This window comes from Salvelinus alpinus, chromosome 5 (genome assembly GCF_045679555.1).
Source record: "Salvelinus alpinus chromosome 5, SLU_Salpinus.1, whole genome shotgun sequence".
Taxonomy (NCBI): domain Eukaryota; kingdom Metazoa; phylum Chordata; class Actinopteri; order Salmoniformes; family Salmonidae; genus Salvelinus; species Salvelinus alpinus.
Genome location: NC_092090.1, coordinates 54,282,125 through 54,298,721, shown reverse-complemented (window position 1 = coordinate 54,298,721; position 16,597 = coordinate 54,282,125). Strand labels below are relative to the sequence as shown.

The 16,597-nt window shown below is 44.2% G+C and overlaps 1 protein-coding gene across 1 annotated transcript in view; it reads right to left on the bottom strand.

Moving 5' to 3' along the window:
* ddx31 (DEAD (Asp-Glu-Ala-Asp) box polypeptide 31) overlaps positions 1–16,597 on the bottom strand; it is a 63,911-nt gene that overhangs the window by 19,487 nt on the left and 27,827 nt on the right. Inside the window, exons 13-20 of the mRNA XM_071402337.1 lie at positions 14,598–14,815; positions 13,239–13,391; positions 10,414–10,473; positions 9,229–9,279; positions 8,982–9,121; positions 7,535–7,619; positions 7,304–7,415; positions 6,630–6,813 (exon numbers count right to left, since the gene is read on the bottom strand). Coding sequence (XP_071258438.1) covers positions 6,630–6,813; positions 7,304–7,415; positions 7,535–7,619; positions 8,982–9,121; positions 9,229–9,279; positions 10,414–10,473; positions 13,239–13,391; positions 14,598–14,815 — 1,003 coding nt within the window. The remainder of the gene's footprint in view (positions 1–6,629; positions 6,814–7,303; positions 7,416–7,534; positions 7,620–8,981; positions 9,122–9,228; positions 9,280–10,413; positions 10,474–13,238; positions 13,392–14,597; positions 14,816–16,597) is intronic.

Sequence of the window (16,597 nt, the reverse complement as noted above, 5' to 3'; positions counted from 1 at the left end):
TAATTGGCACATTTCAAACTGTCCTTTTGTGAGGTGCAGAGGTGGGGTCGATAAACCAGAATTGGAGGATCGTCAATTGTTTCAAATCTCCAGCTTGGGAAATATTCTGCTTCCCAGTAGATCACAACGGCAATGGACAGAAAGTTGTGGATAAAACATTAACAGTATGAACCACGCTCAACGAGAATAGCTTATGCAGCTGCCAAAACCTCAAATATGTTGACATTTACACCAACATCACCCCAGTATACCAGAGCAAGACGGAAACGCAAAGAAATAACATCTCATCCCCTCTCCATTCAAACAGCCCTTGCCAGGCGATTCTGACTGGGCCAAACTAAACAGCGATATGTAGGCTGTGTTTATATATTTTTTTACAGTCTTTGGTTTACAGCTGCGGATATGCGCCCATTCTTGGTGGTTGAGAATAGGGGTTTCAGCACCTCATGAAAGTGTTCAAGCCACATTACGAACATTTCAGCAAACACGTAGGACCTGCTTTATAAAAGCAAGCCAAAGCCTTCAATGAATTGGCGAATGCACCCTGTGTTGCACTTACTTAACTTGTTTGGGATAGGGGGCAGCATTTTCACGTTTGGATGAAAAGCGTGCCCAGAGTAAAACTGCCTGCTACTCAGTCCCGGTTGCTAATATATGCATATTATTAGTATATTTGTATAGAAGACACTCTGAAGTTTCTAAAACTATTTGGATGATGTCTGTGAGTATAACAGAACTCATATGGCAGGCAAAAACCTGAGAAGAAATCCAACCAGGAAGTGGGAAATCTGAGGTTTGTAGGTTTGCCTATCCAATATACAGTGTCTATGGGTCATATTGCACCACCTAAGGCTTCCACTAGATGTCAACAGTCTTTAGAACCTTGTTTGATGCTTCTACTGTGAATTGGGGGCTAATGAGAGCTGAATGAGTCAGGGCTCTGCCAGAGTGGCATGAGCTGATCACGCGTGCTCACGTGAGAGTTAGCTCTGTTCCATTGCATTTCTACAGACAAAGGAATTCTCCGGTTGAAACATTATTGAAGATTTATGATGAAAACATCCTAAAGATTGATTCTATACTTCGTTTGACATGTTTCTACAAACTGTAATATGACTTTTCGTCTGAACTTTCGCATGGACTTGCCCGCGCATCGTGAGTTTGGATTGTGTACTGAACGCGTGAACAAAAAGGAGGTATTTGGACATAAATGATGGACTTTATGGAACAAATCAAACATATATTGTGGAACTGGGATTCCTGGGAGTGCATTCTGATGAAGATCATCAAAGGTTAGTGAATATTTATAATGCTATTCTGACATCTGTTGACTCCACAACATGGCAGATATCTTTATGGCTTGTTTGGGCTCTGAGCGCTGTACTCAGATTATAGCATGGTGTGCTTTTTCCGTAAAGTAAAAAAAAAAAAAAAAAGATTTTTTTTTTTTTTTAATCTGACACAGTGGTTGCATTAAGGAGAGGTTTATCTAAAGTTCCATGTATAATACTTGTATCTTTTATCAATGTTTATTATGAGTATTTCTGTAAATTGATGTGGCTCTGTGCAAAATCACCGGATGTTTTGGAGGCAAAACATCACTGAACATAACGCGCCAATGTAAACTGAGATTTTTGGATATAAATATGAACTTTATCAAACAACACATACATGTATTGTGTAACATGAAGTCCTATGAGTGTCATCTGATGAAGATCATCAAAGGTTAGTGATTAATTTTCTCTATTTCTGCTTTTTGTGACTCCTCTCTTTTGCTGGAAAAATGGCTGTGTTTTTCTGTGAATAGGTGCTGACCTAACATAATGATATGTTGTGCTTTCGTCGTAAAGCCTTTTTGAAATCGGACACTGTGGTGGGATTAACAACAGGTTTATCTTTAAAATGGTGTGAAAGACTTGTATGTTTGAGGAATTTTAATTATGAGATTTCTGTTTGAATTTGGCGCCCTGCACTCTCACTGGCTGTTGTCATATCGATCGTTAACGGGATATCCCGTTAACGGGATCCCAGCCATAAGATCCCAGCCATAAGTTAACAAGCTACAGTTTTGGCAAGTCGGTTAGGACATCTACTTTGTGCATGACACAAGTAATTTTTCCAACAATTGTTTACAGACAGATAATTTCACTTATAATTCCTTGTCAAAACACAACTGATTGGCTCAAACGCATTTAAGGAAAGAAATTCCACAAATTTACTTTTAACAAGGCACAGCTGTTAATTGAAATGCGTTCCAGGTGACTACCTGGTCAGAGTCTTTAGGTGCCTTTTGACAAACTCCAAGTGGGCTGTGATTTGCCTTTTACTGAGGAGTTGCTTCCGTCTGGCCACTCTACCATAAAGGCCTGATTAGTGTCTGCTTCTCCGAGTGCTACAGTGATGGTTGTCCTTCTGGAAGATTCTCCCATCTCTACAGACGAACACTAGAGCTCTGTCAGAGTGACCATCGGCTTCTTGGTCCCCTCCCTGACCAAGGCCCTTCTCCCCCGATTGCTCAGTTTGGCAGGGCGGCCAGCTCTAGGAATAGTACGGATCATTCAAAATTTCTTCCATTGAAAAACGATGGAGGCCACTGTGTTCTTGGGGACCTTCAAATGCTGCAGAAATGTTTTTGTACCATTGCCCAGATATGTGTCTCAACACAATCCTGTGTCGGAGCTCTACGGACAATTCCTTCGACCTCATGGCTTGATTTTTGCTCTGACATGCGCTGTCAACTGTGGGACCTTATATAGACAGGTGTGTGCCATTCCAAATCATGTGCAATCAATTTAAATTTACCGCAGGTGGACTCCAATCAAGTTGTAGAAACATCAAGGATGATCAATGTAAACAGGATGCACCTGAGCTCAATTTCAAGTCTCATAGCAAAGGGTCTGAATACTTATGTAAATAAGGTCTGTTATTTTGTTTTATACATTTGCAAAAATCTCTAAAAACCTGTTATCGCTTTATTATTATGGTGTATTGTGTGTAGATTGAGGATTTATTTACTTTTTAATCCATTTTAGAATAAGGTAACAAAATGTGGAAAAAGACAAGGGGTCTGAAAACTTTTTGAAGGCATTGTACTTCCATAAATTTTTTCAACTGTTACCAAGGGACCTTCAGTCAAGTCTTGTATGGTCTGCACATGTTCATTAGTCTATTAGTGTGTAGCCCAAAACGGTTCGGACGCCATAGACAGCAGTTGGCAGATCGTCTGTACCGACTTCAGACGAGTCTCCTGACACTTGTGGAGGTCGTAGAGCAAAACGGGGAACACCATCATGTTCTTGATTGTCATCTTTCCCTAAAAGTTTGTAGGCCAAACCGTTCGGAAGCTACAAGCAATATTGTGAGAAGACTGATCTTTGGGGTGTCTCATGGTCTGACAAACACCACTCTAGCTCTGTCACCTTTCACAGCAGATGCGGAAGTGCGACAACATAGGCGGATGGAGACGCTACACCTCCATAGTCACTGCTGATTCTTAAGGGGGATTTTTTTAGTATGCTAATTAGATTTCCGCGGGTGTGCGGAAATCGACTGTAGGGGGTTAAACAGTATTACCGCACACAGAGCGAGTCCATGCAAAGTATTATGTAACTTAAACACTTTTTTACTACTGAACTTATTTAGGCTTGTCAAAACAAAGGGTTTAAATACCTGACTCAAGACATTTCTTAAAATATTATTCCACTCTGACATTATGGGGTATTGTGTGTAGGCCAGTGACAAAATCTCAATTTAATAAATGTTTTATTCGGTCTGTAAGAAAATATTATAAATGCTTACTCTATAATAATACACTAAATCAAGATGGCACATTACACATCATGAAATATATTGAGCCAAAAATGACAAACAGCCTAGTACTGGCAAATAGAATGCAATTGAATGAACATACAATTGACTTCAATGTGATTTTAATATACAGGCATACGTAGCCCATTTATCTTTTGCAGTCATCTCTATTTTCACTTCAAACTATTTTATTCTTTACTTGTTCGTAACAATTGCAAAGAAATTGGCAACGTTGTATTTGTAGTCTACTTCGTTCTGAAGTTATCGGCGGTTACAGCGCGACAGAAAACTCTTAATTCTGTGTTTAGCTGAGCTCTTCTGTGTATAAAGTGACTGGGAAGGGCAAAAAAGCATCTAAGGCAGTCGGAAAATAACAAACGTTTTCAAGTGCAACTTTAGTAATAATGGTTTTGGGAAACAACCGAAGATGGTAAGACGGTTCTAACAATGATCTGAATGCTATGAAGGCTTTGGGAAACGAGGCCCAGGACCCTGGTCAAAAGTAGTGCACTATATAGGGAATAAGGTGCCACTTGGGACACACACAGGAAAAAAAACATGAACCACACTCTTACATCACGGTGATGGGCAAGGAATCGTTTTACAAACCTAGCTCACCGAAACCAAATGAACCAAGTTCCACTGAGCTGAACGTCAGTCAGACTGCATTAATCTATAGCAGGTGCTAGCTGCTAGCTCGCTGTAGAAGTGAGAGCCCACGCTAATCAGTCCAAGCAGCGCAGAATATACTAACATGTCTCCCACAATCAGCAGGCTAATGAGCACTAGGGCACCCTGCTGAGCTGACCCTCCTTCCCTCTCTCCGGCTGTGCTGCGCTGCCTGCGTCTGTCTCGAGGGCGAGTCCAGGCCAAGCAGCCAGCCAGAAGCCAGTCAGGCCAGAACCTGAGTGCTGGGCCTCAGGGGGATCCCTCAGATGACCACTAATAGCTGTGTGAGAGCAGAGATGAGTGGAGGCAGGTCCAGTGTCAGACACCCCTAGCAACGGCCACGCCTGGCCATACGGATCGTCCTCTGGGGGTCTAGACATACAGCCACTCCTCTACACCCAGAGGGACAGGAACGGCAGCTCGCTATGGCTGCTATTTCAAAAGCAAAAAAAGGCAGCTTCCTCCACTGCACACACATACATACAGTTGAAGTCGGAAGTTTACATACACTTAGGTTGTAGTCACTAATCTCGTTTTTCAACCACTCCACAAATTTCTTGTGAACAAACTATAGTTTTGGCAAGTTGGTTAGGATATCTAATTTGTGCATAACAAGTAATTTTTCCAACAATTGTTTACAGACCGATTATTTCACTGTATCACAATTCCAGTGGGTCAGAAGTTTACAGCTTGGAAAATTCCAGAAAATGCTTTAGAAGCTTCTGATAGGCTAATTTACATAATTTGGGTCAATTGGAGGTGTACCCGTGGATGCATTTCAAGGCCTACCTTCAAACTCAGTGCCTCTTTGCTTGACATCATGGGAAAATCAATCAGCCAAAACGCATTAAAAAAATTGTAGACCTCCACAAGTCTGGTTCATCCTTGGGAGCAATTTCCAAACGCCTGAAGGTACCACATTCATCTGTACAAACAATCGTACGCAAGTATAAACACCATGGGACCACGCAGCCGTCATACCGCTCAGGAAGGAGACGTGTTCTGTCTTCTAGAGATGAACGTACTTTGGTGCGAAAAGTGCAAATCAATCCCAGAACAACAGCAAAGGACCTTATGAAGATGCTGTAGGAAACCGGTACAAAAGTATCTATATCCACAGTAAAATGAGTCCTATATCGACATAACCTGAAAGGCCGCTCAGCAAGGGAGAAGCCACTGCTCCCAAACCACCATAAAAAAGCCAGACTACGTTTTGCAACTGCACATGGGGACAAAGATTGTACTTTTTGGAGAAATGTCCGCTGGCCTGATGAAACAAAAATAGAACTGTTTGGCCATAATGACCATGATTATGTTTGGAGGGCGAAGAAGAACACCATCCCAACCATGAAGCACAGGGGTGGCATCATCATGTTGTGGGGGTGCTTTGCTGCAGAAGGGACTGGCGCACTTCACAAAATAGATGGCATCATGAGGGAGGGAAAATGATGTGGATATATTGAAGCAACATCACAAGACGTCAGTCAGGAAGTTAAAGCTTGGTCACAAATGGGTCTTCCAAATGGACAATGACCCCAAGCATACTTCCAAAGTTGTGGCAAAATGGCTTAAGGACAACAAAGTCAAGGTATTGGAGTGGTCATCACAAAGCCCTGACCTCAACCCCATAGAAAATTTGTGGGCAGAACTGAAAAAGCGTGTGTGAGCAAGGAGGCCTACAAACCTGACTAAGTTACACCAGCTCTGTCAGGAGGAATTCACCCAACTTATTGTGGGAAGCTTGTGGAAGGCTACCCGAAACATTTGACCCAAGTCAAACAATTTAAAGACAATGGTACCAAATTCTACTTGAGTATGTAAACTTCTGACCCACTGGCAATGTGATGAAAGAAATAAAAGCTGAAATAAATATTTCTCTCTGCAATTATTATGACATTTCACATTCTTAAAATAAAGTGGTGATCCTAACTGACCTAAAACCGGGAATTTTTACTGGGATTAAAATTCAGGAATTATGAAAAACTGAGTTTAATGTATTTGGCTAAGGTGTATGTAAACTTCCCGACTTCAACTGTACATACATACATGCTAAACAGATTTTTACATTTAAAAAAAAAGATGCTGTATGAATGACAGTAAAAAAGTGACAGACAGTTAAGTAATGCTAGCAGTGCCGCAGTGTTTAGGCTCACCTCTTGTTCTTGGCCTGTCCCTTGTCTTTGTTGGAGCCCTTGGCAGCGGCGGTGACCAGGCCCTGTGGGGCGTCCCTCAGGCCGAAGCTCTTGGCGGCGTGGCCCAGGTGCAGGGCTTTGATATGGAAGATGTGCTTCATGTTGGACGGGTAGGCAGTGTACGCCCGTAGGAACGACTGCAAGGCTAAATCAACAGAGGAAAGCGCTGCGTGAACGTCACTAAAACGACGACCACAAAACAGGAGTTTAAACCAGTCACCAAGACAAACTGTTAGTGAGGAAGCCGTTCTTTTGATTCTGTACCCAAACTTTCCTGCTATATACACTCTAATTTCAACGATCATTTAAACATAATTTTTTATTTTTTTTTGTCCTTTTAACCCAGCAATGTTGGGTGAAGTTGGTTTGTAACGCATGTTGATTACGCACTTATGGTGATATGCACGTGATTTTTTTTTTTTTAACCCATGTGCTTAAATCTGTTATTTTTCTTTGTGTTATTCCCAACTATTTGTTTTTCTTCAATGTTAGGGTTCTGTTTTAAAAATGGAAAGGGGGAGGTGCCATACTTTTCCATCTTTTTTCTACTCTCCTGCAGTTTTCCTTTGTCTTTAAACTCTCATCTTATTGCTTTGTCTTTTCTTGTGTGCAAATTTTAAACAAATTTAACACACCTCTCTTGGCTGCTTGGACAGAGTCATTATCGTTATGGACAACGTTCTCAAACTCCGTCTGTAGGACAGTTGCTCTTTCCTGCACCTCCTGCTCCAGAGCCCCGGAAGACTTCTACAGACACACACAAGTTATGTAGATTGAACTGACCAGAAGGAAAGCACTTTTAACATTGGTGAAAGCTGAATATAGTCATATAAGTATAAAATGTGTTGAGCTTGTTGCTCCCTCACCTTGCCGTCATACTTTCCCCTGACTTTGAAGCGGTCGTCCAGCATTAGCGTTGACAGAATCAACTCCATCTTCATCTCGGACAGGCTGGAGGAACAGTTGACAACAGGGGTGTATTCATTAGTGCACTGTGCAAACCGTAGCAAACCGTTTTGATGCAGAAAACATTTTGAAAAACAAGAGTTTCTTATTGGACAAATTCATGTAGGTCCATTCCATTTTTAGGCCCCTATGGTTACGTTTGCTTCCTAGTGAATACACCCCAGACACCCTGAGTTCCACTGTGGACTGCTTTCAAAAAACTACCAAGTAAGTACATTTGGGGAAACATTGTGATTTAGCCTCAAACGGGTGCTTGTTCTAAAGACGCAAAGTAGTGAGACTTTTGTAGTATGACTTTCTATTGGATCTCTCCGGATGTCTTGCTCCCTCGTCCTAAACCCTTTTAATAAACCTATAGCACAGTGGTTCCCCAACTGTGTAGTCGGCAGGAGGGTCACCCCCCCCCCCCCAAAGAGGAAGTTTATGTTAATTGTTTTTTTTGTTTTTGTTTTTTAAATAAAATACTCTTGAAAGTTGTAATAGTAGAATGCACAAGGTGCCATTTAGAAATTGGGTAGTGCATCATCAGTTACTCTTGTCATGTTAGTCATTGCATACCTTAGCGAGAGCTATTTATAACTTGTCAGTGTCCAGATCAACCAGCCCATGTCATATAACGGGGTTTTCCCCCCCGTTTTTTTTGCCCATAGACAATTGTAATTTTGTGTCACTCAAATATCACATGAATACACATTAGACATGGCAAAATGTACAGCATTGCATGAAAATTTGCTTAAACATTTTCTTTGCACCCCATAACAAAATGTGTAGAATTGCAGGAAATAAGCTTTAAACCTGCTAAACTCTCTCCACCAACAAGAGGGGTGTTTCCAGTTTGTGTCATGAACAGTGCTTGTGCCCATAGAAATAGACGTGGGGTGCGGGATGTTCCGCAATGCCCAATGCCCCCCCCACACCCACCCTAGCAGCAGGCTGTCATGTGGCTCGTGGTAAATGACGTTGTGAGCAGAGGGTGAGCACATGACCATAGAGGGTGACAGCTCTGGCTGGCTCTGCTCAGTGGCTGTCAGTGCTCCCCTTCACAGATATTGATCAGCCCAGACGATTCAGCCGGGCTACACAGAGCTTGGGAATGAAGCATTAGTGTGTGTGTGTGTGTGTGCGCGCGCAAAGTAAAACCATAGAGACCACGTGTATGAGAACAGTACAGGGAGAGAAAAGTGTTTCACGGTCTTGGATGGAGCATAGAAAAGTACAAATAAGACTAACTTTAAAGTTGGAGACGCAGACAGACTGTGTGGAGATGTGTCACACAACCATAAAAAGGTTGTGAACATGGGCACACGGGTTAGAGAAGGGATGTTCAGTGATCATCCACAGACCTACCTGATATTGTGATTTGCCAGGGAAGTGACATAGGACATTTCAGCAGGGGTGAGAAAGAGAAGGCTGCTTCCCTTAGCTCCTATACGGGCAGTTCGCCCGACGCGGTGCACGTACTCTGCTGGAGTGGTTGGAGGGTTGTACTGAAACACACAGACACACACATTACTAATTTAAATACAAATATCTGACATTTCACTTGGAATTCCTCAATGGACAGAAATGTCATGTTCTTATATTAGAATTTTACCTGTACAATCCATGTCACCTGAGGCATGTCAAGTCCACGTGCTGCAACATCCTGGAGAAAAAAGTTATAATAATGATTGTGATGTTGTGGACCTCCCAATGCAAGCCTGAAACCAACCCTCTGACTTTTAGGTAAGATTTATAGTGGCCCTATAAGAAGTACATTTTCCTGGTCAAATACCACTGTCTCTCCCTACAAACACACACAGTTGGGCTAGATGACTGTGTGCACGCACAGGAGTTTGTTTGAAATGGGCTAACATTTCAAAAAGGCCATTGTCTTTATTGGTCTGGGAGGCCATTGTGGTTTGTGGCCTGCTGCGCTGCTGTGGTGTATAATATAAATAAATATCTGATATTGGAGTGCTAGGAAGAGGGAAGATGCTGCATGGAGCTCTGGGCCTTCGGTTGCCAGTGGCAGGGCCAGGATGAGCTGTGTATTGGCCGGGCACACTGGACTGCCTGGGGAGGAGTGGAGTAGCGATGCTGGCCTGGCCAGCCAGTACAGATGGAGGCCAGTGCTGGGCCATGCCAGCCTGTCAGACGGATTAGAACCACTTATTTATTCAGCCTTGTCATTTAGCATTAAGGGGTCTCTCATTCACACACATTTCATTTCCCCAAAATGAAGTTGTCATTGTTGATATTTTTTTGACATCGGGGGACGGTGTGCCTCAGTGGCTGGTTGAAGAAATGCAAGTCCAAACCAATGGCAAAGGACAAATATCTAGGAACTAAGCAATTTAATTGAATGATCAATCAAGTAGTGAAGGAGATGGGGGGGAGAAGTGAGAAACAGAGAGACAGAGGGAGAGAGAGGTGTAAGGAAGGATGACAAGAACTGGCCATGCAACCTTTCACAACATCAAGTGAAAATGATTTTGAGAGGCAACAGTTCTGGGTTTAAGTCCATGGCAAGCTCAGTTGCCTAGGGAACTTTTTAGCAAAATGCCAAAGCTAATGGAAAGAGAAGCTGGGCTGGTTCCCGCAGGGCAGGGATATTCTGTATTTTCCTTCCAGCAAACAGGGGCTGATGCTCAGGCCACTCGCTGCCTGGGACCCAGGGCTGCACAATTTAGATCTGGTACGACAGTCATTATTTCATCTAACCGTTTCCCTCAACCTGCAGGAAGATATCCGGCGTCATGTAGGCCCAGGCAGTGTCTCAAACGTTGAGCTGGCTTACCGTACAGAGCAGAATTCCAGTCTTGCAGAGAGAGAACTCTTGGAAAACATCTGTCCTTTCCTGTTAAAAATAAAGTTTGTTGTTTAATTTTGTACAGGTAAAAAATTATTTGCCCATGTAAGACAACACCAAAATCCATAAAGGGTATTTGTGGAGGACAATCTGTTTTAGGTGCAATAACAGCTGTGTCACCTGCCATCCTCGTCACAGGAGCAGTTGTAAGGGGCCCAGCCTGTGCACTCCTATTACCAAACACATCCATAATAACTCTTTCCGAATCCCAAATGGCATCCTATCCCCAATATAGTGCACTACTTTTGACCAAAGCAGTGCACTATATATGGAATAAATACTCTCTACATTCTCCTCTTCTGTCTCTGCTGCTAAAGCCAATTTCTACCACTCTAAATTCCAAGCATCTGCCTCTAACCCTAGGAAGCTCTTTGTCACCTTCTCCTCCCTCCTGAATCCTCCTCCCCCTCCTCCCTCTCTGCTGATGACTTCGTCAACCATTTTGAAAAGAAGGTCGACGACATCCGATCCTCGTTTGCTAAGTCAAACGACACCGCTGGTTCTGCTCACACTGCCCTACCCTGTGCTTTGACCTCTTTCTCCCCTCTCTCTCCAGATGAAATCTCGCGTCTTGTGATGGCCGGCCGCCCAACAACCTGCCCGCTTGACCCTATCCCCTCCTCTCTTCTCCAGACCATTTCCGGAGACCTTCTCCCTTACCTCACCTCGCTCATCAACTCATCCTTGACCGCTGGCTACGTCCCTTCCGTCTTCAAGAGAGCGAGAGTCGCACCCCTTCTGAAAAAACCTACACTCGATCCCTCCGATGTCAACAACTACAGACCAGTATCCCTTCTTTCTTTTCTCTCCAAAACTCTTGAACGTGCCGTCCTTGGCCAGCTCTCCTGCTATCTCTCTCAGAATGACCTTCTTGATCCAAATCAGTCAGGTTTCAAGACTAGTCATTCAACTGAGACTGCTCTTCTCTGTGTCACGGAGGCGCTCCGCACTGCTAAAGCTAACTCTCTCTCCTCTGCTCTCATCCTTCTAGACCTATCGGCTGCCTTTGATACTGTGAACCATCAGATCCTCCTCTCCACCCTCTCCGAGCTGGGCATCTCCGGCGCGGCCCACGCTTGGATTGCGTCCTACCTGACAGGTCGCTCCTACCAGGTGGCGTGGCGAGAATCTGTCTCCGCACCACGTGCTCTCACCACTGGTGTCCCCCAGGGCTCTGTTCTAGGCCCTCTCCTATTCTCGCTATACACCAAGTCACTTGGCTCTGTCATATCCTCACATGGTCTCTCCTATCATTGCTATGCAGACGACACACAATTAATCTTCTCCTTTCCCCCCTCTGATAACCAGGTGGTGAATCGCATCTCTGCATGTCTGGCAGACATATCAGTGTGGATGACGGATCACCACCTCAAGCTGAACCTCGGCAAGACGGAGCTGCTCTTCCTCCCGGGGAAGGACTGCCCGTTCCATGATCTCGCCATCACGGTTGACAACTCCATTGTGTCCTCCTCCCAGAGTGCTAAGAACCTTGGCGTGATCCTGGACAACACCCTGTCGTTCTCAACTAACATCAAGGCGGTGACCCGTTCCTGTAGGTTCATGCTCTACAACATTCGCAGAGTACGACCCTGCCTCACGCAGGAAGCGGCGCAGGTCCTAATCCAGGCACTTGTCATCTCCCGTCTGGATTACTGCAACTCGCTGTTGGCTGGGCTCCCTGCCTGTGCCATTAAACCCCTACAACTCATCCAGAACGCCGCAGCCCGTCTGGTGTTCAACTTTCCCAAGTTCTCTCACGTCACCCCGCTCCTCCGCTCTCTCCACTGGCTTCCAGTTGAAGCTCGCATCCGCTACAAGACCATGGTGCTTGCCTACGGAGCTGTGAGGGGAACGGCACCTCCGTACCTTCAGGCTCTGATCAGGCCCTACACCCAAACAAGGGCACTGCGTTCATCCACCTCTGGCCTGCTCGCCTCCCTACCTCTGAGGAAGTACAGTTCCCGCTCAGCCCAGTCAAAACTGTTCGCTGCTCTGGCACCCCAATGGTGGAACAAACTCCCTCACGACGCCAGGTCAGCGGAGTCAATCACCACCTTCCGGAGATACCTGAAACCCCACCTCTTTAAGGAATACCTAGGATAGGATAAAGTAATCCTTCTAACCCCCCCCCCCCCCCTTAAAAGAGTTAGATGCACTATTGTAAAGTGGTTGTTCCACTGGATATCATAAGGTGAATGCACCAATTTGTAAGTCGCTCTGGATAAGAGCGTCTGCTAAATGACTTAAATGTAAATGTAAATGAATAGGGTGCCATTTGAGACGTAGATCCAGCCTCGATGACAGCCTCTGCCGTCCATACTTCCACCTGACCCATTCCTCTTTAATATCCAGAGCTTTAATATAACCAGAGCTTGTGCCCACTGCCCATCTCCAGTCCCACGCCCCCAGAGGTGCCATATGGGCAGCCCCCGTTGACTGTCATTAGCGGCCCTGGGACAGGGGTGAACACTGGGCAGGGCATTAGCCCTCAGCTCCTCCCCGGGTACAGCCACAGGGCATGGCCTGGTGACTGCCACACTACACCAGCTGGTTAGTGGTAACACAGGGCATGGTATAGCCACTCTCTGACCCTGACTAAAAGCAGCCTTCATTGGAAAGACTGTGCTGCTGCTGTTCCAGAGAAGGCCCTGGGAGTGATGCCTGTGTAGCACAAATGTAAATAACGAAACTGTCCTGTACTCCCATGCAACAGTCACATGGGTACATGGTAGGTTAAAAAAGTAGTGTCTCACCTCCTGCTTCATGTTGCCGTGGAGACGGAAGAAGCTGAGCGGAGGCTGCTGTTTGGCTTTTGGCCCAGAGAGCACGGCGTTGAAAAGGATCAGCAGGAACTCCACTGCCTCACAACTCGACACAAACACAATTATCTTGTGACCCTTCTCAAACTGCAGGGGTGAGAGAGGATAAACACAGCCATAATATAAAATGGGACAATGTGCATATCCTTTACTTTAGGGATGCAAATTTCAGTCACTTTTGCTGCCGAATAACAAAATTTCATTAACCGGTTAACAAATAGTAAAAAAAAATCGAAACAGTAAACGACGTGACCAACAGAAAATACTATTAGAGATCTGTATATAATGACGAGACGCTTATTTCTCCGCCCTAACAATGTTACAAGGCTGGAAGGCAGGCGACATAGAAACGCATTGGGCTTTTTATGGACAGATTTTGGCGAGAGTGAAACCACTCGCTTCGCCTCTTGCTCTCTGATACTAGGCGTGCACACAAGGACCGGACAGTTTCCCTTAAGAGCTTAATGGAAACATGCGACAAAAGCAAGCGTATTGTCTTATCAGTCAAAATTTAATAGCCAATTATTGAACATGTAACTCCTGTAATGAAGCAGTAGCAACACAAATATATATATAAAAAAAGGCATTCAAACATTTGCCAAAATGCAATTCGGGGGAAAACACCACTTGAAACAGCACACCTAGTGCGAGCGGTTCCATGTGACAGATGAAAATCTCTGTTAGAAACGTAGAAAGAGGAGGAATCTATAACAACTAGAATGCGTTGGTAATATGACTAAGATTGGGCCTTTGGCTTCTGGGCAACGAAAGAAAGTTATGAAAACCAATAGAACAGCGATTTCATTTAGAATCGTTGCGCAGTAACTGGGCTTACAAAAAGCAAGATTCACTCCACTAAGGATCTAATCTCGCGTTGTCTGACAGGTGGTAGGATATTCCACTCCTTAAACTAGGCTCTGTATGCTGTGCACGTGTCATAAGATGCATGACGACTAACGAAAATACACACGGGCCAATTCAATTCCACTAAATTATGCAAATTAACCTACAGACCAATAAGCAATGACTGGTCAAATGTAATTTTCAGAAGCTAACCGATTAACATCCCTACTTAGTTTCCCAGAATGGTAAGACTAATTGAGCTCCCCGATTTAACATGAACAATAAGATAGCCAACCCCCAAATATCAACCTATCTGCATGTGGACTGTGCATTCTGGGGAGAAGTTTCTCCAAGGCACAGATCTAAGACCACCTTCATATCCTCCAAGCCTAATCTCAATCATTAGTGAGAGAAACGCTAAAACTACACCCAATACCAGACCGTGCTTACCTTGCACTTGGACAGGATGAAGGCTGCCAGGCAGACCAGCCTTAGTTTGCTGGGAACCACCACCATGTGCTGCTGCAGCCTTTCGGGTACAGCAAAGCGGTCCGATTTGCCCTGGGCTGTTGTGGGGTCCGGAGTTAGATCGTTGATCCCCTCCGAGTTCTCTCCCACCTGGATGCTGACCGGCTCCTTCATGCTGATCCCAGCTAACCGGGATAAGCCTGCCACCACAACATTAATTAGAACAGTGAGATAAACAGAGAGACAATCTCAATTTAATAAATTTTAAATTCAGCCTGTAACAACAAAATGTGGAATAAGTCAAGGGGTATGAATACTTTCTGAAGGCACTGTATACGCATCTCTATGCCAGGCACACAAGCACACAGTGTTAGTGGTGTCATACATTGTCTTGTAAAATATCATACAAAATGTGCAATCCAAAGTCCATTGTCACTCCCCTAAATATGTACAGTTGAAGTCGGAAGTTTACATGCACTAAGATTGGAGTCATTAAAACTCGTTTTTCAACCACTCCACACATTTCTCGTTAATAAACTCTAGTTTTGGCAAGTTGGTTAGGACATCTACTTTGTGCATGACAAGTAATTTTTCCAACAATTGTTTACAGACAGATTATTTCACTTATAATTCACTATATCACAATTCCAGTGGGTCAGAAGTTTACATACACTAAGTTGACTGTGCCTCTAAACAACTTGGAAAATTACCCGAAAATGATGTCATGGCTTTAGAAGCTTCTGATAGGCTAATTGACATCATTTGAGTATATTGGAAGTTTACCTGTGGATGTATTTCAAGGCCTAACTTCAAACTCAGTGTCTCTTTGCTTGACATCATGGGAAAATCAAAAGAAATCAGCCAAGACCTCAAAAAAAAAAACTGTGTAGACCTCCACAAGTGTGGTTCATCCTTGGGAGCAGTTTCCAAACACCTGAAGGTACCACATTCATCTGTACAAACAATAGTACGCAAGTATAAACACCATGGGACCACGCAGCCGTCATAACGCTCAGGAAGGAGACGCGTTCTGTCTCCTAGAGATTAACGTACTTTGGTGCGAAAAGTGCAAATCAATCCCAGAACAACGGCAAAGGACCTTGTGAAGATGCTGAGGAAACAGGTACAAAAGTATCTATATCCACAGTAAAACGAGCACTATATCGACATAACCTGAAAGGCCGCTCAGCAAGGAAGAAGCCACTGCTCCAAAACCGCCATAAAAAAGCCAGACTACGGTTTGCAACTGCACATGGGGACAAAGATTGTACTTTTTGGAGAAATGTCCTCTGGTCTGATGAAACAAAAATAGAACTGTTTGGCCATAATGACCATCATTATGTTTGGAGGAAAAGGGGGAGGCTTGCAAGCCGAAAAACACCATCCCAACTGTGAAGCACGGGGGTGGCAGCATCATGTGGTGGGGGTGCTTTGCTGCAGGAGGGACTGGTGCACTTCACAAAATAGATGGCTTCATGAGGAATGATGTGGATATATTGAAGCAACATCTCAAGACATCAGTCAGGAAGTTAAGGCTTGGTTGCAAATGGGTCTTCCAAATGGACAAGCATACTTCCAAAATTGTGGCAAAATGGCTTAAGGACAACAAAGGCAAGGTATTGGAGTGGCCATCACAAAGCCCTGACCTCAATCCTATAGAACATTTTTGGGCACAACTGAAAAAGCGTGTGCGAGCAAGGAGGCCTACAAACCTGACTCAGTTACACCAGCTCTGTCAGGAGGAATGGGCTAAAATTCACCCAACTTATTGCGGGAAGCTTGTGGAAGGCCACCCAAAACGTTTGGCCCAAGTTAAACAATTTAAAGGCAACGCTACCAAATACTAAATGAGTGTATGTAAACTTCTGACCAACTGGGAATGTGATGAAAGAAATAAAAGCTGAGAATAAATCACTCGCAACTATTATTCTGACATTTCACATTCATAAAATAAAGTGGTGATCCTAACTGACATAAGACAG